Consider the following 24,848-nt stretch of genomic DNA (forward strand, 5'->3'; position numbering starts at 1 on the left):
TGTACCCCTTGCCAGGATGATGTTCTCCAGCCAGCTGCTCTCACTGCCTGGCATGCCACTTGGCTGCAAGTGCCCTTCAGACACAGCTGGAGTCCTTGTCACCATCTCCTGCCTTCTAGTTCTTCCTACTGGCAGCTCTGTTGAGTTCGACTCTGGCTCTGCTCTTTTACTTGGTCCTTAACTTGTAGTACTGACTCCCTGGTCCTCTGATTTTAGCCCTACTCCTGACCAGCCTCTCCTCTTCCCCTCAGATCTGCTAAATATCTGCCTCACTGATCTTTGTACAGGTCTTTTCCTTTGCCTGATCCTAGGCTTTTCTGACTCCTTGGAACAAACTTTGATTGCAAATCTATTTCCGATTCCACTGATTTCACCTGGCAACACCACCAGGAAACACATGGAAAATCCATGTCCATGTCCCACATACCCAGTTTCTCATAGTCATTCACATACTGTGCTAGAATGAGACTAACTGCATTAGGATGATCTTGGAACTCATTTGAAGAGCAGGTACAGCCTAAGCCAGTGGTTTCAAAAGACTTGAGGAGGATGTTAATGTCTGGGCAGCTACAAATCACAGATTTGCCTGAGAAGACTTCTGCAGTTCCAGGCTCTGTGTGTACTGTGGCTTTGCAGTATCAAACTTTCACTGATGTGATTAACTCAGCACTAGCAACAGTGCAATTGAACAAAGGAAAACAAAGGCAAGAGGAGGAACCTGAATGACATGACTGAAGTCCCTCAGGTTTCTGACCTATTGGCTCCAGCCTGTAAGTGAACTACCAATTCCAGATTCTACCTGGACTATTCAAGTAGCAGGCAGTCACTTCAATGAATTAGTCCATGAACAACATAGAATTCTCCTCAGAAAAAACTTTTTTACTAGCCAAGTTGTATTGGTGTGCATGTAGGAACATTTCTGCAGTACATTCCAGAGAACCACTCTATGGAGTGAAATTAACATTATCTGTCTGCTAGGATTATGCTGGAACTGTAATAATTTTCATGCCAGCAAATAAAAAGCTCTGCTTTAAATAAAACAGTCATTTCATCACGGCACAAATCAAACAGCTTATTTCCCTTCAGTCATTGTCATGTATCTTATAAGACTGTTACTCATAATCTAGAATTTATTGTTTGTTTCTGAAGACAAGTAAGCTCAACTCTGAAATGTACTGTGTGTCTAAATTACAGATTTTAGTCAGGATTTTCTATTCCATCAGAGACACAACTGACACAGCAGACCAGTTCCAAATGTATATTTCAGAACCTCTATCCTACTTATAAGAAAAATATTAATTTTCAGGGAACTACATGAAGAGAAACCACAAAGCTCAGCTCAGAGAGTTCTGTGGTTTCTCCCCCTATTGTACTTACCTTCATTTTCAGTATTGGCTGGAACAGAATCAACTCCAAAGGGATGCCACGGCTGAAGGTCATCTAGGCTGAAGTCTCCATCCACTGGAAGAAGTTCAACTGTAGTCTTTGTTTCCGTCAATGAAGGCATAAGAGCATCATTTCCATAGCTGATTCTGGGTTCGCTGATCATATTGGCCAAAACATCATCAGAGTAGTTTTGTTCTTTCTGAAGTAATTCATCTGCAAGGAAATTGCAATGCAGAAATTATCTGAAAGAGCCAGCATATCTAAGGACCTATTTTCAATGCTACTCAAGTAAGAATTCACTGTTGTGAGATTCTGTTTTCTTATGATAAATAAAAACATTAAGGCTTGGAACAGTCAAAACCCCATGATGAGCACTACAGCTAAGGCATTTTTTTGAAACATCAACCAGAACTGCTCAATGCTGTTTCCTACCCCCATTTCCACCATGTAACAGATCACAAGTCTGTGCTACACCCATTCCTTGGTTCTTCCCAATCACTTCGAACGGAAGCACAAAAGAATTCCCTTCAACTCAACATGCTGCTGTAAGTCAACTGGTGAGAGAGCCACAGAAAGGAATGTCTTCGTAATTTCTCCTTCCTCTGAAATGCTCACTGCCAAAGCTCATCACAACTCTTAAATCCTAAATTCCCACAGCAGTCTCTGTATTAAATTTGGTTTACTATGACACATGAAATCTGAAGAAACATTTGATTTTTTAACGTACATAACTTCATGGTAACACTGAAGTCACTCTTTATTAAAAAGCAGTAGTAGACACTTACTACTACTACTACTACTACTACTACTACTAGTAGTGGCAGGCAAATTATTTTACAAGCTACCAGCACCTAAAGCTACAGTATTATCTATGCTGTGGAGTTCTTTTTCTTGATGCAAGGTGGGAACAATCAAAGCACTTTCCAGTTCCATAAGGTGTATAGGACAAACTGTTCAACTTCATGTTAAAAATAAGCTCAGAGGTTGCGTGTGCTTCATTACTCCTACTCCATTCTCACATCAAAATTCCTCTTCCCTCAGTGCAGAAAAGACATGGACTTGTTGGAGTGAGTCCAGAGGGCCACAGAGCTGATCAGAAGGCTGAAGTACCTCTGCTATGAAGACAGGCTGAGACACCTGGGGCTGTTCAGCCTAGAGAAGAGAAAGGTCCTAGAAGACCTTACTGTGGCTTTTCAATACTTAGATAGGGCATATAAGAAAAGAAGGGCCAAACTTATCAGAGCCTTTTGCGACAGGACACAGGCGATGGTTTTAAACTGAAGGAGAGTAAATTTACACAAGATACAAGAAAGAAATTTTTTACAAGGAGGGTGGTGGTAGATGCCTGTACCTGGCAGCATTCAAGGCCAGGCTGGACAGAGCTCTGGCCAAGCTGATCTAGTTAAAGATGTCCTTGCTCATTGCAGAGAGGGCTGGACTAGATGACCTTTTAAAGGTTCCTTCTAACCAAAACTATTCTACAATTCCATTCTTGATCCCTCCTGCTTCACTGACATCTGTTTTTGTAGGAAAAACATACTATTTGCAGGTATTTTGAGGGAACTTGCTGCACAAGAGCACATTCAAGTAAGCAACTGCAATGCAGACTAATAACTGCTAATAAGGCACCAAGAGTGAGCAGGTCCCACAGAGCTAAATAGTTCATAGCAGGAGACTGTAATAGAGTGCAAGTGAGCACATGAGAACACACATGGCAGCTGGTGATACAACAGCTTTTATTAAGACAGTCTTCTCTGCACTTCATTAAGGATCCCCTGACTGCCACTACTTCACACCCACATCTCCACCACGCAGCAAGTCAGGGACATGAATCACCACTCTGCTGCTAAACCCCTTATGCCACTGCATAGGGGCTCACTCATTTCCTAGTAATATTAGTGATGAAGGGCATCTAGTTTTCTATACACACCACAGCTTTAGACACCTCAGCAAAATCTTTTGAATGTTATGTTTCTCCCATAGTTTTACATCATGAAGCTTCACAACACTGGAGTACAATGCAACCATGCAGCACCCTCAGTAGGGACCCTTACCACCTCATGAGCATTAGAGGTGCCACTGCTTCAGTGCCTCTATCAATGATGATGCAGTAGGGCTCTGCTCTGTAACACGTCTCTCAAAGGCCACCTTGAGACAGCGGATTAAATTCTTTACCACTCTATTCCCATAACGCTAAATTGAGAACATCAGAAATAAACAAAATGTTGCAACCTCAGCTCTGGGGCAAACACGGGTTCTGAACCTTGTAGAATAATGTTTTAAAATAAATCTTCCAGTTTAAACAGTAATTACTTGAGCAGATGGTAAGACTAATGTGAATACAAAATTTAATTCTGTGATTTAATTTGTCCATCGGAATGACTTACTAGCACAGTATATAAAGCATATTTCAGTCACACTGAATTGGTTTTCATGTTCATTTTACTGAAGCAAGTACTATTTTATGACACCTACTAAATCTTCAGCATAGAAGTTAAATTTGATTTTGTCTCAAAACTGCACTTACACTACTCCTTTTTCAAATTAAACCACCTTCTTTTATCAGAAAAGAGACAGGTGAAGCATCTTGATATTCTGAGCAGACACTCTCACATGACCTGGTAATTTTCATTAGATAGGAATGAAGAGACTTTACAAAAAAAGAGCTGGATTTTAGTGGCCTGAGGAAGGAGTCTGGTGTTCATGTGCCTTGCAGGGAGCCACAAATGACAGCAGCTGAGAACACTAACCCCACGTCATTATGGACCACACGAGAGAGTGTTACAGTACTGAGCATTTTTGTGACCACAGACCTTTCAAAACCTGGGCACTGGAATGGTTTTGGAGCACAGCTCCCCTTGTTCCTGCTGTTCTCCCCATCCCCAGAGGATGATGTGGGGCAACTATAGAGACCTGGAGCTCAGGCAGGGGATAGTGCTGGAGAATCTGTACCGCAGCCACTCCTTTTCCCCGGGCAGCATCTATCCTGTACAACTCCTGTCCATACTCTGCTGCCAACTCACTCAGTGTCACCTGCAGACAGTTCCTGCCTTGGAAAGGGACAAATGCTGCACAGAGGGGAAGGAAGGACCTGAGCTCTGGCTGAAGCAGCACCAGGACAGCTACAGCACTCAGGAGAGGTCACAGTGCAGACATGGCTGGGCCCGCCAGGCTGACAGAGAGGGGCTCCAAACTCCCATCATGACATCCAAATTTCTGAGGGCTGGGAGTGATCACACACAAAGTCTCTCTCAAGGTTACCCAAGTGGGAGCACATGGTTGCCAGCTCTGTTTTTTTCCACTCAGCTGTGGTGCACAGCATGGAGAGGAACTGACCTGCACAATAGCTCAAGTGAGGCAGACAGATACTACAACCAGCAGATTATGATCACATCCATTTACAAGCGGAGAAACAATGGCCACATGAGTCAAGCCCATCTGACAGGATGAATCAGACACTGAATGACAGTGAGAAACTGGAAGTGCCTGGCATAGAAACTGCTGGAATCCATCACACTGAGGCAGCTCTGTCTGCATTGAGTAAATGATTCGCAAACAATTGCTTCAATCGTTGAATTGTTAAAAAATATTGCCTTAGGATTTCCAGTTACTGATACTACTGGCAAAGTCCAAGATCAATTTTTCAGGGCTGATTTTGTTCCTGGTATCGATGGCTACTTGAACCATCAGTTACACTAATGGAAAGCCATACATCCATTCATCAACACAGTACTCCCTCCATCTGCAGCTGCCAACTCAATTCCCCCACCGTGCAAAGACAAATCCCTAAATAAGCAGGGAGTACAGACACAGCTAGAGGCTAGGATGTGCATTCAAGACTGCTTCAGGGCTTTTATTTGTGTTGTATCTTATTAGGTGGTGAAAATACAGAGATCCTAGGTTGCTCCTCGAAATTTCATCTCACATCAAACCAACAGGACAAAAACTCTGAGAATCTTCCTACAATAATTGTTTTTTGCTTGGCTCATTATCTCCTTGTAGCAGTCTGCTAAGCTTTGCCATTGAGAAAAATAAAGAGGATGGCAAATCTTTCTGTCCCTCTGACAGCAAGTGCTCAAAAGGAACCATGACCTTGGGAAAAGACCACACTCATTTGGGACCTCAGACCTCCCACCAGCTCTGGATTTGGTGTGAGGGCACACAATTGCTGCTTCTCCTCCAGACATTCAGAATTCTCCTTCAGGCACCTAAAACATCATCTTTCTCAGGATGACAGACAGGCTCACTTCTAGTATTTTAGTAAGATGCTTCTTGCAGTTCTCATAACACCTAAGCAAGTTTCACTCATTCTTGGACTCACTGCAGACATTTCCTTAGGGGTCAATACTCCTCAATAGCAGCATCTAGAAAAATTGAAGTGAAATATGGTTGGGGAATAGGATAGAAGTGTAATACCACTCCATATTCCTTTCAAGACTGTTCTCTTATCCCACAAAGAGGCAAATGGAGCCAAAAGCAAAGAGAGAGCTGAAGAAAAGAAATAAAATTTACTGCAAAATATTCTGGTAGATTCTGGATTGTTAGAAGCTATTTGTCTACAGTGCCCTAAGACCACAGTTCTATTTGCAAACCTTTCTAGCACTGGCCTAGAAAAGATAGCTTTACAAATCCCAACAAAGTTGATGGAGCCTTGGAATGGCAAAACCCACGTTATGTTAAAACCTTATCTACTTTTACTACACAACATTGTTTCCAATGTTGAACTCTGAACATACTTCCCAGCCCTTAACTGGCACAGCTATGACAAGACATAATGACAAGAATTTCACATGGAACAGCTTCTCTTGCTGTCCCAGAGTGCCAACAACTCATCAGCTATCTTTCAAACCATAATTTTTACTTAGTTCATAGTTTATTGTTTAAAATTTCCAAAAATAATTATATTTGTTTGTTGTGTTTTCAAGGAGCCCATCTAGATGAAAAGCTCTGCAATCACTATTATGTGCCAAGACCATTGAATTTACTTGAAAAACAGGTTTAAAATTGGCAATTGTAATTGTGGAGTTCTAGAAAACAATTTCTTAAACCAGATTAGAAATAAAGTATGTAGGAAAAGGGAATACAGGTGACCTTGCCCCTGATAAGTAACAGCTCACCTCTGACAAGTCACAGCTATATCCAATAAAGGTAAGTGTGATAAAAGGGAGTGGATTAGCTGGTGAGAGAGGATCATGATGGAGAAAGATCCTGAGGAGAGAGAATCACTGCTGTGAAGTCAGTTTGGGTCTGCAGTTAGAGCCTGCAGTCACAGTCTAGCTAGGTAAAAGCTGCATTCAGAGTCTGCAAACTAATAAATGCATAGTTTAGCAGGAAATAACCAGCAGTCAGAGGCTGCAAGGGGAACCTACAGTAGGAGCCTGCTGCAGCCACAGTCAGTAAAGTTGGAGTGAGGATGGCTGAGCTGTAAAGAGGAATAAGCCAGGACCCTTTTCATGCTGTGATAAACAAGAAGTCTGCGTCTCGCCTCGTTTCTACCCTCTAACAAGAGGGCTGCTGCAAAAGAAATGTACACAAAACACCTCCAATTAGGACTAACTAAAATACCACCAAATTATGTGCCATAATTTTGACCCAGCATCAAATTTCTTCTGTAACATGCTATCTTCATGGTAGAACATATAGTTGATCCAACAAAGATGGGCTTGGAACCAGCTCAAATGAACTTGTACAAATGCAGAGTCCTACTGCCTCACTTACCATCAGTGACCATTTGAACTCAACATGTGTTTTTCCCGAAGTTACTTGCTTTTGAGCATGTGCTTTCAAAATGACAAAACTAAAAGTGTCAGCAACTTCCCTGTTCTTCTTAACAGAAGAAATTACAGAGCAATTGAGTCACAGCAACAGCTTAATTTGCTTCATGGCACACATTGCCTTAATCCAGTCTGAAGGGAGCTTAAATCATGCACATGCTGCATGCCACAATTAGGATTCACGAAGAACACCAACACAATCATTTATTACGGCGCATGTCGTAAGAGGTAACATGCTTAGCTGAAGCTTTCAATTGTACGCCTACTTTATGGGCTAATTCAACATGTCATGTTATCTTCTAAAGCAGTTGCACTGATGTAGTGCAGGCAGGTTTTAACTAACTTTGAATGTCTGCATCTTGTCAGCTGTATGAATCAAAACTCCCCCAAGCTGGTAAATATGAAAACAAGACCTCCTGTGCCCTACCACAGAGTGAAGCTCCACTGAATTTCAAGTATTTTGTTACTTTAAGATGTTTTGCTGAATCAAACACTGTATGATCATGATATTACATACTGCTATGAGTCATAATTCTAACATTATCAAGCTCCAAAACAGAATTCTGTGGTATTCAGTGCTGAACTAATTCATTTGTATAGTACAAGTCAAATATAATTTAGAGAGACACTGATGAGAATGTTACTGAAAGTGAGCTGCATGCTGGAGGGTGGAGGAGTGACTTTGTTGCCTGCATGCTTTGAAGATGATGAAAGAGGAATGATATGGTAGGTCATTCCTGTGAACTACTGGAAATGAGCCCAACCTTCAGTGCTCAGATCCATACTGACAAAAAAACGTGACCACGCCATCAGATCTAAGCTTCCTTCTCACCTCCTCGACAGCCTTTGAAATTATGCCACAAGACTCTTTGCCTGGAAACTTTTCCAGTGCAATGTGTCTCTGCCTCAGGGCTAAAGGGAGACAGAAAGAGCAAGAACCATGGAAAAAAAGCATTTCATAGTTCTTATTTTCTGTCCTTCAGAGATGTCACCACTAGGTAAGAGCAAGTAGCAGCCAAAACCCTGCACGTTTCAGAAATTTCTTACGTTAATGAAAACCTTGTTCAATAAGTTGAAAAGAGTTTGCCCTTTTCAAATTCTCAGAAAGTGAACACTTAAGGTATCATGAAACGGTTGACATAAAAGATTTTTTCTAGAAGTTGATAAGAGAATAAGCATCCCGTAGCCTTAGACAACACCTTGATGGCCAAGAACCTAATTTTAGAAAAAATACACATTTGAACTTGAGAATAGTTGCAATAATTAGAATCATGCTAAAAACAACATGCTTCTATAATTTTTTTTTTTTTTTTAAATCACAACTTTAGCACTTCCATTTCTTGCTCTTTCTATTTCAGCACATGTGGATTTTGCTGTTTCCTGAATCACATCATAAAAACAACCCAAGTGAGTCTCCTCCTGTCAGCTGGCACATGGAATAACGTTTCATATCAATATCGAATAACGTTTCATATCAGTAACGAATCTACCTTGCAGACATTTTGTCTTAAATCATTAAAACCCCTAATGATGTTTAACTAATATACAGAGTGACTGTCCTTGTGCAGGTAAATCACAGGTTTTCTGGTACAGAATAGTCTTTAAAGCTTGGGCAATCCAATTCGGGAACACACTTATTACCAAGTAATGATTGATTTCAAAATGACCTCGGTGTCTTTTTCATTACGGATGGACTTCAATGCAAATTTAGTTTTGTATGTGGCTATGCAATTACTGAGCACTCTGAGCAAAGGTTCATGACAATTTTCTCTCCACTTCATCAGCCTGCTATGAAACTCATGGTCTGAAATTTTGTCTAATTTTCCTAGGCTAGTATGACACTCTTTGCCTTCAGTGACAGAACCATTAATTACTACAGACCCATAGTTATCTGAGAACTATACAAACTAGCTATTAACTAAGATTAAATCTCAACATATGGCTCTAGCTAAGTGCACATTCAAATTTTTTTTTGGTATTTAACAGGAAGTCATCTGATTAATAACTGCATTTCCTCCTTGCTTCAAAGCAGAGAGTATTGAAGCTTGTGTCATCTCTGAGAGTTATTTAACAGAAATTAAAGACCCTGCTCTTCCCTTTTGCAACATGCCTTTTTATCAATTTCTGTTCCCTCTCCCTTCCTCTCATCCCCATCTCATTCAATTTGGTGAAATTAGACAGTTTCTCTCCAAGTAAGACATGGAAACAACCTAATGTGACAGTAGACAAGATAATATTAAAAAATACTTAGGGAAAAAATTGAATTGAAATGATACCATAATCCAGAACATATATTGTACATCATCATCCTGATCCACAGAAGGCCCTGTGACAAATGCTCCAAGTTTAAATTTAATTCCACATTTGAGTCTAAATTAAAGTATCATTAAGTGCTTTAAAATAGGCTGAAGAGTCTAAATTAAATAAACAGCCCAACCAATCATCACTGATATTACTGGCAGATGAATCAGCAATCATTTTTCCTGCTCAGACTTGTGTGAATTAGAGAAAGTACCTTTTTCTAGGTACCAAGTATCTTTCCCTCTTAAGTACCTTATAAGGCTTATAAGTGAAACTGCTCTGCAAAAAAGGTTTATATGAAATATTGCTACAGAATTTTATTGTCCTATTTTCTGAAAATAATTACTTATTTATAAATAATTTGTTGGTCTAATTTACTGATAAAAATAATTATATTTACTTGCCAAACTTACAATACACAATACAATTTAAAACTGCAGTAGGACCTGAAACTACCACTTTGTAACACCTGAAAAAAGTCATCTACCCATCATTTTCTACAAACACTTCTAAAGGTCACATTGTGAATCTCACAAGTTTTGATGTGTACTGATCTTGGAAGCACTAAATAATCTAATAAAAAAATAAAAATCTGAACATGAACTTGTTGCAGTGATGCTTTAAGATTTAAGGTTTTGTATTTTTCAGATCCTGTACTGCATTAATGTGTAACACTGAACTCCATATAGAGCATTAGTTAATTCTCTTCACATTTTGGTCAGACAAAACAATGCTTCTAGGCCTGAGATCCAAGGATATCATCTGCCTCAGGCTCTAAAAAACATAAACAAAAGTGAATGGGGGGGATGGGCAGGGAACTGGGTGTATATGACTTAATTACCTGAAACTGTAATTGGAGGATCAACTCCTGATATGCTAATAAACCAAATTTACAATTGTCTGAAAAACTCGTGACCATTGGTCATTCTGGGTGTAGCCCCTTGGGGAGGCTTCATCTGCCCTTAATGAACCTGAAGGCCCTTCATTAAATATACTCCTTTTTATCCTTTAAGCTTTGTCTGGCTGTTTCTAGGTAAGCCCGAAACAGGCATCAGCAGCTGATACCCTTGGTCAAAAGAGAATATTTGTTAATTTAAATCCAAATTTACCAAATCTGAATTGTGCAGTGCCTGCTCCACATAATAAGTGTTTTGCCTATTTATTAACTGCAGTTTTAGCACTTGATAGGCCAGATGTATAGGTTGTCAGAGTAACCCAAAGAGATGCATTTATTAAATTTACCAAATGTACCTATGAAGTGTGATGTGACCAGCTCTGATGCCTTTTACACTGTTTTTCATACTCATGATCTAAAAGAAGGATGCAGAACAGAGTAAGAACTGAAACCCTGCCCAGGTATCACTATTTAGAAAAATGCATTTTTTAGTGAAATTGAGTATATAAGAATCACACAAGCAGGAGAAAGCTGCAGTGATGAAACATCGCTTCATTTGTAATCCCATGTGCATGGGAATGTCAGGACATTACTGCAATATCTCCATCAACCCAGTTATTCTGGAAAATCACATATCCCATGTAATTTTTTCCTTTTTATCCCAATAGTAACAACTTGCCAAGATAAAACACCACAGATACACCTGACCATAATAAACACCTGTGAATTTTCCCTCTGCACTTCTGGAAAGCAAGCTATGCTTCAAACAAAATTTAGTACACCATTGACATTAGAGACTTATTTTGCATTCTCCCTCAGGATACCTGCCCACAGTGATGCAGTTCAGACTTCAGCATTTAAATCCCTCTGGATAACAATTCCAGAGACTGACACACTATCTCTCTAATATATTATATATAAAACAATATTAGCTTGTGCAGACAGTCTTTAACTGTTTGTCACCGGAGATTTGCAATTTGCCAGCAGGTAAGAATTAAGGTGATTCCTTTGTTTCTTTCACAATCCAAGACCTCCTACTAGGAACCTGATCTTAGAGTGAATCACACAGAATGACAACTGTGTTTCCAAAACATTTTAATTGGGAAAAGAAAGCCCATCATGCAACAGCACAAATGAAGCAGAAGATGTTAGTGTCCCTGATCCCACAATTTCGGGCTGCTTCAGTATTTGTGGCCACTGACATCATGAACTTGATTTAAGATGACATATTTATGAAAAAAATTACACATATATTCAGTGTATCAAAAAAAAAATCTCCAACAGCTCTGTATAATGAGACTTCTGTAAGCAGGAAACATTTTACCAAGGCAGAGCCTCCCCTCTAACTGGAGCTATGCACTTGGAAAGTCACCTGCTCTCAGATTGTATCTGAAAGCTGGACAACTGGAAGACATTTCAAGACTTTGGTTATCTGTCAAAAAAAAAAAAAGAAAAAACAATAACAAAACAAACCAGAATACCATCTTAAATTTGGCACATGATGAACTAATATATGAGTTCCTTAAAGCATAATGCTAGAAGCAGTTATCAGGAAATACTAATGAAAAAGGCCGAGAAGCCATTCTGCTTCATAAGACTAGCAGCAGACTTAAAAAAAAAAAAATCGGTATCACCACATGTTTTATCTGCATCATCTCAAAACTGAGTGCTCAGCTTTAGACTTTTCACTGAAGACACCAAAGAACAGGAAATCAATTCAACTAGACGCTTATGAGCAAATCTGTAGCTATAAAGTAATCCTGACTTATAATGCTTTTTAAAATCAAATATATCTAGTATACCAATTTAAAATAATACACACACTCCTTTAAATACAACATTTGCATATAATTGTAACCCTACTACTCGCAGAAACAAGGCCCTCCAAGACTGAATTTTCCAGTCTACTGTCTTCATGACACCAGAAAATGACTAGTGATTTAGAAGAAAATCCTGATCAAATACGCATTTTCACGTGTATCCAACCAAATAAAAAAGAAACCAGGAAAGAACACAATCAATAATTGGACAATTATTCAAAATTAAATGCATTTTTTCCATTGTGCACAAGGTGACTGTAGACTCTTCCAGAGGAGTATCAAAAGAAATTAAGTGGACTCTGTCTCAGCCTCAGCCTGTTGCCGCTGTGAGAGCCCAGAGTGGTCTCATGATCAGATCCCATCCCTCTGGGATCTGTAGTGGGGATGGCAATTTTCTATTAAAAGAGAAGCATCTATAAAAAAATACTTCACGCTAAAATAATGGAAAGGTCACAGAATAAGGTCCTCAAGAATTATCTATCAATGCAGGGCAGAATGCTCTCAGCAACAGCTGCTGAAGAAAATCAAGGCAACACCTTTAAACCTCTCCTGCAAATAGATGAATTATTTAGAGTGAAAGATTTAAATACTCATTGAAATAGCAGATGCTCAGAAAATTTAAAAATTACTTTTTTTATAATTTACAGGTCCACGATTATTATCAGTTCGCAGTTCTAACACCTAGATCCCGAGACCAGATTTTTTAGAGGTACAAGTGAAACAGGCAGGGTACAAGAACAGCATTATTTAAACCAGAGGAAAAATATTCTCTTAATAAACTTAGTCACTTCTATTAACTTTTTATTCTGAATAAATTTCTGAACTGTAAAACAAGATGTCCCATATCTTTCCCTTGTGAAAAAGCCACCTCAATCCAAAGCCACCTGAAGCCCTTTATCCCTTTCCTGGTATCTGTGAGCCCTGGAGGAAGCCGGCTCTTTTACTGACTGAAGTCATGTTCACAATATTTATGAGATGGGAAGAGGGCTTGTGCACACAAAAATCAGGATTCATGTCTTTTCTGGAGAACAATAGTGCCCATGATAGGACACAATTGTCCATTTAGCTACAAAAGATGGGGAGGATATAGTACATTGCTAATGAAAGCACTTCAGAACATCAGCGTCAGCGATGTGCATTTATATCTATTTTAATCATCTACAACTCTCTGCCTAATTTTCTATGACAAATAATCTTGACAAAAAATAAGATATGCTTAGGACAAGAAAATGTTGGATTTATTTCCAGGATTTTTTCCCTTCTCTCCTACACTGAAGCAAAGGACATATCTGACTAGCAGACAGAGCTAAGTCTCTTAAACATAAAAAAGGCTTTCACTGTGAGGGTGACCAACACTGAGAATTGGCTCTGGGTGGCCTTGCTTTAGCAGAGGGAATGGAACAGATGTCCTCCATCCTCCCAGAGGTTCCATCCAACCTCACCCATTCCATGACTCTGTGACATTGGCTGATTCCCTACATGAACATCATACATCACCTTGCTCCAACAAAGGGCATCTTATTATTTATGGTGTTTAAATAATTGTAAGAATACTTTATAGAGATAACAAAGTGGCAAATCTGATAGCCTAGTAAAGACCACAGGCTTGTGATGATTAAAATAAAAAACAACACTTGGTAAAAAAAACAGCGTAAGAGTGTGTGTATATATATGTATATGAATTAGTCAAATGCTTTAAAAACTGATGTCCTTGGGTAGAAAAGGTCTTAATTGCTCATCAGGCACTCCAACTGGGCCATATGTCAATATATAGGCATACAAAATCTATCACTTGCTTTTGTGGAAGGACTCTGCTATTTTTAACCACTGACACAACAATATATATTTTGCTAGAATCCTAACCATCTTTTTGACTGAAAGCTATAGGCCTCCAAGGGACAATATTAAAGGTAAACAACCACTTCACAGAAAATTCAAATTTTTCCTTGAAAAGCTGAGGTTACTGGATACACATAAATAAATCAACTATGGGGTAAAAGCACAGGCATAGTGCTAGAAGTCACTTCAGCGTACCTCTGCAAATGCACATTCTCTGAAGGCTGCTTTTGACTGCTTATTGTAATGCTTATAAGTTGCATTACACTTCTGGGCACAAAGGGCAGGGCAGAAGGGCAGGGAAATGGGCTTGTATGATACAGCACACACACGCCAAACAGGCTCTTTAAAACCAGAAGGCAGGTTTTACAGAACCTTTGGTAAGACCTACATACTTCCTACATTGTCCTACTTCTACAAACTCTGTTTAAAGTTTACTAAGAAATTTCTGTGTGGTGCAAATATCCAACAAATCTCAACGGAATACTTGCTGTCACAGAAAAATGTGCTGATTTTTAAGAGATGAGGGTGGAAATTTAGTACTTCTGCTTTGGCAAAGATGATGTTTCCTTGCATCCAAAATTGAACACTCCCCTACACAGCCAAGTGCCTGGGGCAATTTAGAAATGACAATTCCATTCATCTCCAGAATGGCAGAAAGTATAAAACTGAATAGGAATTGTCCAGTTTTCCCCAGTTCTGGGTTTTTGCAACTACTGCAAATGCTCAATCTATTTACATTGTCTGGATGAAGCACATTCATCAACTAGTGCAAAATCCCACTGCCCTGATGATGAGCACCACTAATGACTATTCCATATCTTTTTCTATGCCAGTTCACTGAACACGGTCTCTTCTCAGTGCAGATAAACCCTGGAGTGCTAATTCATTTACCCATGCCTCAATAACACTGTTTTACTTGACCAGAAAAAAAATTAAGGCATTATAAGCACTCTGATGCATGACATTATAGCATCAATCAGATGCCACCAGTATTTTTGCCTCTAGGTTTAGAGAAAGGCTGGAATTGGTTCCTAGAGCAGCCTAGAACTGCCACCTCCACAAACAAAAAGCAATTTCAAGACTTTTTCTAGTCTAACACACTCAAATTGAGTTACAAGGTAATTACTGTTCTTACTTGATATGAACTACACTATTCTGTATGATCCCATTACAATACTCTTGGAAACCTTTAAACAAGCTTTTGACACAGTCAATGGAAGTCCATTTCCCTTTACTATTCTGATACCTTGACACAGCAACCTAAGTTCAATTAAAGGTTCAGAAATCCTAAGTATTGCTTCAACATCTTTAACATTTTTGAAGGTGTAATTCTTCCCATCAGCTAAGTTTTCACACAGAACAAGGAAGAGTTACAGAAAAACAAGACATTGAGAAGTCCCACTGCAGTCTGACAGATATTGCTAATTATATATCCAAAACAGCATTTTAAGGGAGAGGATGAAGAAAACAATCACAAAAAGAATGGCACCAAACAAGATGAGACACAGAATTTGCTTTTGCAAAGCCTCCAGGAGAATGTTTTGTTTTTGCAGTATCAGTCTCCAGACCATTTGAACTGGTTGGAACTGCCAGTCTGCAGCAAGAAACTAATACCATTAAACCTCTTAAGGCCTAAGAATACCACAGAATGATTGGGAACAGCATCCTAATTCAACTCATGGCAAGAAGTGCAGCAAGGCTGTGAACTGACCACAGGTCAAAATTACAAGCTAGAAACAAGGAATCAAAAATTAGTCTAATAAATGCTGAAAGACCAGAACCAGCTGAGGCAGAGCTAACTTTGCCCTCCACTCAGACAGGTAATGGGCCTGATGATTAAAGTGTTAAAGGAAAGGAAGTCTTCAGATACCTTGAGTCTGCAGCTTGTCCTGTTTCTAAAAACACTTACAAAAATCTTCAAAGGAACTTGCAAGGCAAATGTCAAAAGGCAAATGTCTCCTGTTTCAAATTTTGTCATGCTAAGTTGGAACACACAAATGCTTAAAATAGCACCTGACCCACAGCACACTATATATATCTGAAAGCAGGCACTGATTTCAGGTCAGCCTGGGTTTGCCTTCTCTTCTAGGCAGGCAATGCAGGTGTGGCATCCAGAACATGCTGCAGAAGAACAGGACAGGGAGAGTGGAACAGAATAATAAAATAACAACAGTTTGATTCTATTTGTCAAGGGACAGATGAAATAGTATTCTTTTAATTACTGCTTTTAATTGAACGCTTCTGAGCTTTGGTACGATACTGCTGTGGTATTACTACTAGTGCTTGATATTTCCTCAGAAATATTCCTCAGGTGGGCTAGAAAAGTTGAAGCTGAGGACATAAGTTTTGAAACAAGTAGCAAAGACAGAATTAAAAATTCAGATCACTGCCTGCCCACGTGACTGATGCACAAAGCTTTGACGTAGTTTCTGATTCAGAAGCTTCACCTGCTGTGCTACTCCGCAATAAATTGCCTTTTACATACATGGATAAGCAATCTAATCAAATAAGGATTTAAAGCAGAATGTGTTTAAAAGAACTGCTGACTTCTCTTAAAGCCTACTATTGGTTTTTCTGGGTTTCCATACATATTAAATAGTATGTGAGATTTATCAGAGGGAAAAGGTGAGTACAAATACCCAGGTAGGCAAATAATGCGCTCAGATTTTTTTTTTGTGCCATTCTCCTATTCATAGGGCATACTCCTGCTCCTAAGAAACTCCATTTATTGCCACGAACTACATCAACTGCCAAGAGTGACCTGGTTTTTTAGCACATTTGCATCACTGCCCTTGAGAAATCATTTGCACACAGAATGCCAAACAGTCTCATACTCAAATGACCTCCTTATGCCTTCCAAGCTTTTTCAGAACAACCATGGTCAGGTGACCTCTTTCTGCAATTCTCAGAGTAGCACCTCTCCCCCAGCCCCAACATGAACAAGAGACAGCCTGCAATATCCTTCCTCACACATCTGGAATTTGCTGCTACATTATGGAGCCTGAAACCCTTATGGGGCATTTGCACATTACACATTGGTCAAATGTTTAGAATTAAAGCCCTCACTTAATTTAAGTGCTGTTTTCTACCCTCTGGAGTGCTGTGGGTTTTCCAACTGTCTGTATGCTCCTAAGACACACACTGTTAAAGTCAGTGGACGTCAGCTGGTGATGCACGCCTGCAGGTAAGGACTACAACTCATATTAAGTTTTACCCTAAATTCCTGCCACCATCTTTGTTGGACTTATGAAAATAACAAGAAAAGGCTGCTCTTAAAAGGCATAAAAACCTGTCTTAAGCATAGAACCTGGATACTTTATTTTGGATTCCACACAGTAAAACAATGATTGTAAGCCTGCCTTTTAAGGCAGAAACTTCAAACATAGTCTGTGTTTCAAGGAAACTTCAAATGTCCAACTGCTAGACTGTGATTTATCTGATCGACTATGAAAAACAGGCAATAATATTTCTAGCAATGAGAAAAAATGAGTGAAAAACAACACTACATTAGACATAAGAGGAATTAAACCTATGGTACAAATTCATAGCAAACTAGATCTCATTTTTATTGATACTCCTAGAGCTATTTGTTTCATTCACGGAAAAATTACCTTTGTCAGAGCTCTGTTGTCTAAAGCAAAGATTATCTATTCCTCAAGGTAAAAACTGTTCATGAAGAACTCTGCAGCAGAGCGGAACTAGAAACTAAAACTATAATGAAGAAAGAAAATGAACTAAAACTATTTTCAACCATGTCCCCTTATATGTAACTTATTAGTCAGACACTCTGTGTGAGATGTTCTTACCTCATTTGTTTTTCAAATTTTCTACTGACTCAGACTTTCTAAGTCAATGGTTCCAACAAAAGGTATTTAATCAAACATTTGTCTTTTTAATAAGAGTTGTAATATTTCTTGGGAATGCTACAAAATGAATTTTTATTAGAAGTTTACTTCTCCACAGATTTTGCAGCTGTAATAGATGTCTTTTTCCATGCGTTTAGGATGAGTACAGAGACTAAGAAATTCAATAATTTCAGAACAGAATTTGAAACACGCTAATCAGAGCTAGAAGGCTCAAAGCCAGAAGCACACTGTCTTCTTGAACAGATGGGAATGACCACCACAAATTTTCATTAAAACCAACATGTAAAAGCAAGTACACAGACAATACAATCAACAAGAAGCACATTGATACTGAAAGACATTGGATTATGGAAAACTATTTTATCTAGATCTGATATTTTACCCAGAAAAGATAGTACTTTAATTTGTGCTGCCTAGTAACTTCCAATTATGAGAACTTTGTTTAAATTGCTTTAAACTTTGCAATGCTTTGAACGGTTCTTAGAACAGCGAAACAAAACAAAAAAACCACACAAAAACAAAGCACAAAACCAAAAACAAACAAAAAACCAACAAAAAAACAAGGTAAGGAAAAACTACTCAAGAGACTGTGACATTTCCTCTGTTCTTTCTGAGCTGCTCTCAAGTTATTAGGAAATAATACCTTACTAAATTTAGGCTCTTTTTGGCCCCTAAAAATTAGTATTACATTTGAGATTAGGAGTCAAATTCTTGTAAACCACTCAGCAGTTACTACACTTTTGATCTCATGTCGCTTCAAAGATTCTGAAATTCTTGTTCCACTTCAGTACATAGAAAAGAGAACAAAATTTACAAGAATGTCCTCAGCAACAAGCATTCACATTACCAAGAATAGCAGAAATTGAAATTTGAAGCAAAAACCCCAAGGGAATGATGGCAATATAAAAACAAAACTAACTGAGCATCTCAAAGACCTCACGGTACTGACATCTTTCTACAGAAATTATATGCTTTCAAATTATCAGTAAGATGTTGTTCCCCCTGTATTACTCTACACAGACTGAGACTGTTGATTGTGCCTTATAATTGTGGAGCATAGAAACACATGGTTAAGGACAATTACTAACCAGTTTTCTTCTTGCCTCCCAATGTCTTAAAAATTTTCTTGATCTCATCTCCAGCTCTCTCAAGCAGAAGCACATCTCCATCATAACTCATACTTTGGCCAAATGAATCCACCACTACTCCCTGTCCATCTCCTCCCTGTGTCCTAAATGCATTCTAATCCTTACTGCAGTGGCATGCCTCCCACCCTCATGTTTTGAAGAAATCAATTACTTATTTAGTCAGCTGAAGCTGGTTATTAGTGAAATTAATACATTAACTGCCATTTGGCAGAGTATTACAACTTGTGGAAAAAGCTGCTCCAAAAACAACTGCCCCATCTCTGAGCTTTACATTCAACCACGTGTTATTTTTCTTAAAGACACGCATTAGTGATGTGATGTCCAAAACTGAGTGCAGTTGCCTTGCTGCAATAGCAGCACATGGCAGAGTCTGAGTGCTGTACTGGAGATCTCTGCACTGCAGCAATCCCACAGCCAAGGGCTAGAATTTATCTGGAAGGAAAGGCCATTCTCCCTCACAGCTATCTGCCATTTCAGGGAAGAGGCAAACATGGGACTGTTGCTACCTGATTCATCCACAGTCCAGCTCATATGCTGGAAAAAATGGGAGGAAAAGAGACATCAGTTTGATAACTAACCAAGAACTAAAATGTGTGACCACTAGGATACTGCCAAGTTGATACCTACACTTTCCTCAGATGCTTGGTTCTGCAACCAATTTTTCAGCTGCAGGATTTCCAAATGATCTATATCATGTAAATACTTACCAGGTAAATTAAATATCCAAAGGATAGGATTTGCTATAGCTCATTGTCAACTGCTGCATCCCTATAGCATGGAAGGCTCCAAATGTCAATTAACATATTTCTGGGAAGACATTTACAACAGTATGATGATCCCACTGCATGGCTTATACAGGACTTGTCTTCCAAGGGTTCATTATAATTCAACTGAAAATTAAAGAACATTGCCAGGTTTACTCCTCTATTTTTCAGCTGAGGTAATATGTCACTAGGAAAAGTGGATGATCTATTTTTGCTTTTGGTGGTAATTTCTCATCACAAAAATATATGTCTTTTTCTACATTAGTAGTTTGCATACCAACTTCATCCTGGATCTCCTCTGCTACAGCAGGCACATTGTAGAGGAAGGAGAGAGACTGGTTCATGCGTTCATATATCACACGTAGATGTGTCATAACCTATGGAAACAAAAGTATTTGAAGGAGGAGAATACTATAGATAATTCAACTTTATCACAAATTTCATAGATTATAGGAAGCAAGACCATTTTCATTTATGCAGGTATAAGATTTCAATATGGTCTATGTATCAAAACTGTCAAACCCTTTAAAAAACTCACCTCTCTCCTACAGCTACTACAAAAACACCATTCGAGATGCTCTTCCCTAGCAACCACCTGAAATCCCATGGAAATGCAGTAATGTAAAGTAGGGGTTTACATTTGCTGTGGGGCAGAACATGCACACAAGCAGCTATTGTGGCAGAAATCCACAGCTTTGTTCTTCTTTCAGCAACATTTACATTTGCCCATACTCATAAGTTTTCACATAATACATAAACCAAGTGAGGCACAGTGATTGCTGCTTCAGAATGTTTCAAGTGTTCGGGTTTATTTATTTATTTCCTAATCCAAACACTGCAAAAAGAAACAACTCTCTAAAGAAAACTAGAAAAAAGGTATCATTTGCAAATTGCAAACGTTTTCAGCTGCAAACAAAAATATTTCCACCCAGAAGCATTACTGCATCCTCTCATGAGATTACAGCTCTATTGCCTCAAGTGACCTCACATTGTTGTGGTTTGAGTTATGACGTCACACAATATGTGCTCCTCCAGGGTACTCTTCACAAGTATCACCTTTCTTGAGTAGAAGGAGAAATTGAGGTGCATCTTAAAAGACTTAGAAGACTGACAGGATAATTAGGCCTAACAAGTACATGAGCTGCAGACAGCAACATGATTGCTTCAAATCCAAATATTTATGATACTGACCAAAATATTTTGTTTTCCTTTTTTCACTGAAAAATAATCCACAAACGGAACTCCCAGGCCACATTTCCTCAACCACCTGACCAATTCTAGACAAAAAGATGCAGTATCAATACACTCATTCCCTACAATGACACGTTAGGCAATGTACTGCACTTCTTGTATTTATATGTCAGTTTCTATTATTCACCAGTGCTACCACACAACCTGCACTCTGCAAAATATCACTGATTTTTGTTATTAAATAATCCAATGACTTGGGGGAAAAAACAGTCATGTTAGATGTTTAAGACAAGGCAAAGACAACACTCACTGCAGAAGACTTTTAGAAGTGTGCATTTCTCACTCCAGCAATTTCAAGACAGCATGACCTCAGTGTACATGTTTGGCTGAAACAGATGTTTGAAAATCTAATCTGCCATCCAGGGAGGTACATGGTTTTGATTTTTCTTTAAGTGATGTCAGTCAATCAAAAACTGTGGCTGGAACAGTGCCTGCCACCAAATCCTACAGAGGGAACAGCAGCAGATTCCACAGATTCCAGCACACTGTTTTTACAATTTATCCATTGTGTCTCCAATATTAATTGCTGTTTTGAAAGCCAGCTATATCTTCAATCTTGGGTGTTTTCTTTCTGCCTTCTTGCCTTCTATCATTTATGAAGACAAGATAAAAGATGTCCCAAAACATATGCATTGAGGACCATAGTAACATTCAGCGGTTAAACACCATGAACAACAGTGTTTATTTTAAAAGAACACATTAAGCTCGAATGCATTGCAGTAATCACATTTATAGACATTACAAGTGCCTCTGCAATGACTACAGAAAGGTTGGTCACAGTCAGATGGCTACACCACTGACAGTTCTGCCACTTCAGCTGAGAGAAGCACAACCATGTATTGTTGCTAAATCTAATACTGGTGTTTTCCCAGAGGTACATATTTACCAAAGCACTAACAAAGGCTCTCAGCATTAATGCTCTGGAAGGCTCCTCAGAACATGCCATGACTGACTCATGATCCAGAAAGACAAAAAACCTGTTGTCAGTCTCAGAAGAAAAAATCATATCCACATTACTATATCACTTTGCCTTAATCTTTTGATGGAAAACAGATTATTTTTGATAGCATTTAAAGCTGTTCATGGAAAGAAGTTGGGTATTTTATAAACAACAGCTTGACAGAAATTTCACAATAGTTACAAACTAACATGGCCTCACCAACTGTCAGTGGGGATTACCTGAGACCTGATTTGGGCAGCTTTCTTTGGGTCCACCATGCGGACGTGTTCGAAGTGTTTGAGAGTGTGCTGTCTGTCCTTCTGCTCAGCACGCACATACTTCTTCAGCATGTTGAACACGTGACGAGGCTATAAGGAAGAAAAAGAACAAAAACCCATCAGTTCAGAATGACACGTTTTCATCTCTTGCACTGGAGATGAAGCCAAAAGCCAAAAGCCCTTGGTACTATCTTCTGAAGGCAACTCTGACTACGACAAGGAACATCCTCTCAACTGAACACCATCAGGATGCACCATTAAATAGTAGTTGTAGGCAGTAGAGAATGTTTCTGAGGAGGGTGTTCAGACTTTCTATGTTTCTAAGAATAACCAATCCCCACACTTGACTGCAAAACTTAAAGAAAAATAAATCACAATGTTCCTGTCCTGTCACTATTGCTAGTGACAGGACAGGAACAGAGGACAGAGGAGAAAAACAGAGGAAAAGAACCACTGAGCTGAGGTACAGAACATACACATCCAGAACACACAACTGACTGAAAACCCATAAGAAAAAAGAGACATCTGCTCAGTTTTTCCAAGTTTCTCAGCTCAGATGTCAGATTTTGCAAAAATGTGAAGTCTATTGCAAGTAACATTAACTAGTAAAACCTACTAGATATACGCCTTCAGGCATGTAATTGAATACAAAGAAAGAAAAGATCAGCAGCTGAAGGGAACTTGAAAATGATGGCAGTGATGGCAGAGCACTGAAGGCTAAGATGTGTATTCCTACGTACTCTCTTGCTCTGCACAATAATGCAGTACCAAAACTGCATTATTAGAAAGTGTTCTCTAGCATCCAGCTAAGACATCCACCTTCAACTCTAAGATTATGATGGATTCTGGAAATGCAGTCCCCTTCTCTCCATTCCCACTTGTGCATCCTACCTGAAGCTGCTGAGCAGTGAGAAGGAACAGATGGATGACCTTACTGTGTGACAGATTAAAGGTACCTGGAGAACCAAGCTGCCAGCTTGACATACACCCACAGCTTGCAATCAAATCGTTTTACTGTGGTATTCTTCAGACAGGATTACATTTGTACAAGGCTGAACTTCAAAGCAGGAAAGCTTGGCTCCAAAGCCAGATGTGAAACCCTACCTTCGGTGAACTACCACAGCACAAGAAAGCAAACATGACCTGCAGCCAGTCATCATACTCACCTTACCTCAGTTCTGAGCCACAGACTCCAGCTTAAAAGAAGCTGCATCGCAGCTTATAACCAGCTAATCTGTCTCCTAATGAGTTCAAGCCTTTCACTACCCTCACTCTGGTCAGAGGTCATAACATGCAACTCACACTCAGACGAAATAACATCCTCTACCAATTTAACACTGACTAGCTTAATTTTCCTCAACTTACTATTGCAAAATACATGGCAACTCTTCACACAACTATCCTGAAGTCACCCCATGACACTTTTACCTAAGTGAAAGATTTTAACTTTTACTTGGCAGACATGGTAAAAGCAAGAGAGTTTTGTACTGGGGGGTGAAGAAAAAAGTTCAGTGATAAAGAACTAAGACAATGATCAATTTTCCATGGTCACCAAATATGCAGGTTTCTCCTCAGAAGGAAATTTAAAATATGTACAGTAATCATGTTAGCCATATTGGTACAACTCCCTGTGAGGTCAAATTCACTAGAACACTCAGCAGAGTAACAATGTTTTTTCTATATAGGAAGTGTTCAAGAGGCCAGAGACATATAAAACAACCTATTGCTTTCCCATGATGCCTTAAGTTTCAGCTTTCATATTTTTCAGATTCTGTACTGCCTTGGTGTGTGACTCCAAACTCCATATAAAGTATTAGCAAGCTCTGCTCACAGTTTATTTAGACAAAACAATCCTTTTCCAGCCTGAGAACCAAGGACACCATTGCAGCTTCAGGCCCAAAATAGCACAAACAACAGCAAATTGAGAGAATGAAACTTTATAACCTGAAGCTGTAATTGTAATTAATCCCAAAATGTAAATGGACCAAAACTTATAAAAGTGTGATTACTCATGACTGGTCGTCCATTTTGGGTCAAACCACGGCTGGGCCGTTGTACTGCCCCAGGTGTATCCTTTAAAGGCATTTTTATAAATACCTACTTTATTCCTTTAACACTGTCTAGCCTCAGTTTCAGGTAGCCTCTTTTGACATCAGTTCTGCCACCCCAGATGGCACAGAAAGCATCTGCAAAACCCCCTGGACCAGAGGAACACCCTGCTGCGCCCCTCACTCCTGCCAGTACTCCCAGGGGGACCCAGCTGTGACCCAGAAGGTATCAGAGCCCAAGACTCCTCAGATCTGGCACAGAAGCACATGACTAACTGCATAAAGGTGGTATTCTGTTTCAGCAACTGAGTCCTTTTGCAAATTCTCTTCCTCTGCAAGTCATTAACCAGCTACTGTGGTATCAAAACAAATATCAAAAATATAGAGTCATTAAATTCCATTCAATCTGCATTCTGAATGTACATGACTACACCCACCAATAGCCATGACATCCAAAGCAGACAACTTCAAATTGCTAGTATACTAGCTTCATGCCATCCAACAACCCTCACAAGATCCTTCACCAAACACTTTAACA

General features: G+C 39.2%; 1 protein-coding gene across 4 annotated transcripts in view; it reads right to left on the reverse strand.

The window, feature by feature from the left end:
• Positions 1–24,848, reverse strand: part of APP (amyloid beta precursor protein) — a 212,843-nt gene that overhangs the window by 27,873 nt on the left and 160,122 nt on the right. For all 4 annotated transcript variants that reach the window (XM_063393855.1, XM_063393854.1, XM_063393853.1 and 1 more), the window contains 3 exons: positions 22,224–22,352; positions 20,071–20,170; positions 1,378–1,599 (listed from right to left, as the gene is read on the reverse strand). In XM_063393855.1, coding sequence (XP_063249925.1) covers positions 1,378–1,599; positions 20,071–20,170; positions 22,224–22,352 — 451 coding nt within the window. The remainder of the gene's footprint in view (positions 1–1,377; positions 1,600–20,070; positions 20,171–22,223; positions 22,353–24,848) is intronic.

This window comes from Prinia subflava, chromosome 3, assembly GCF_021018805.1.
Source record: "Prinia subflava isolate CZ2003 ecotype Zambia chromosome 3, Cam_Psub_1.2, whole genome shotgun sequence".
NCBI lineage: Eukaryota > Metazoa > Chordata > Aves > Passeriformes > Cisticolidae > Prinia > Prinia subflava.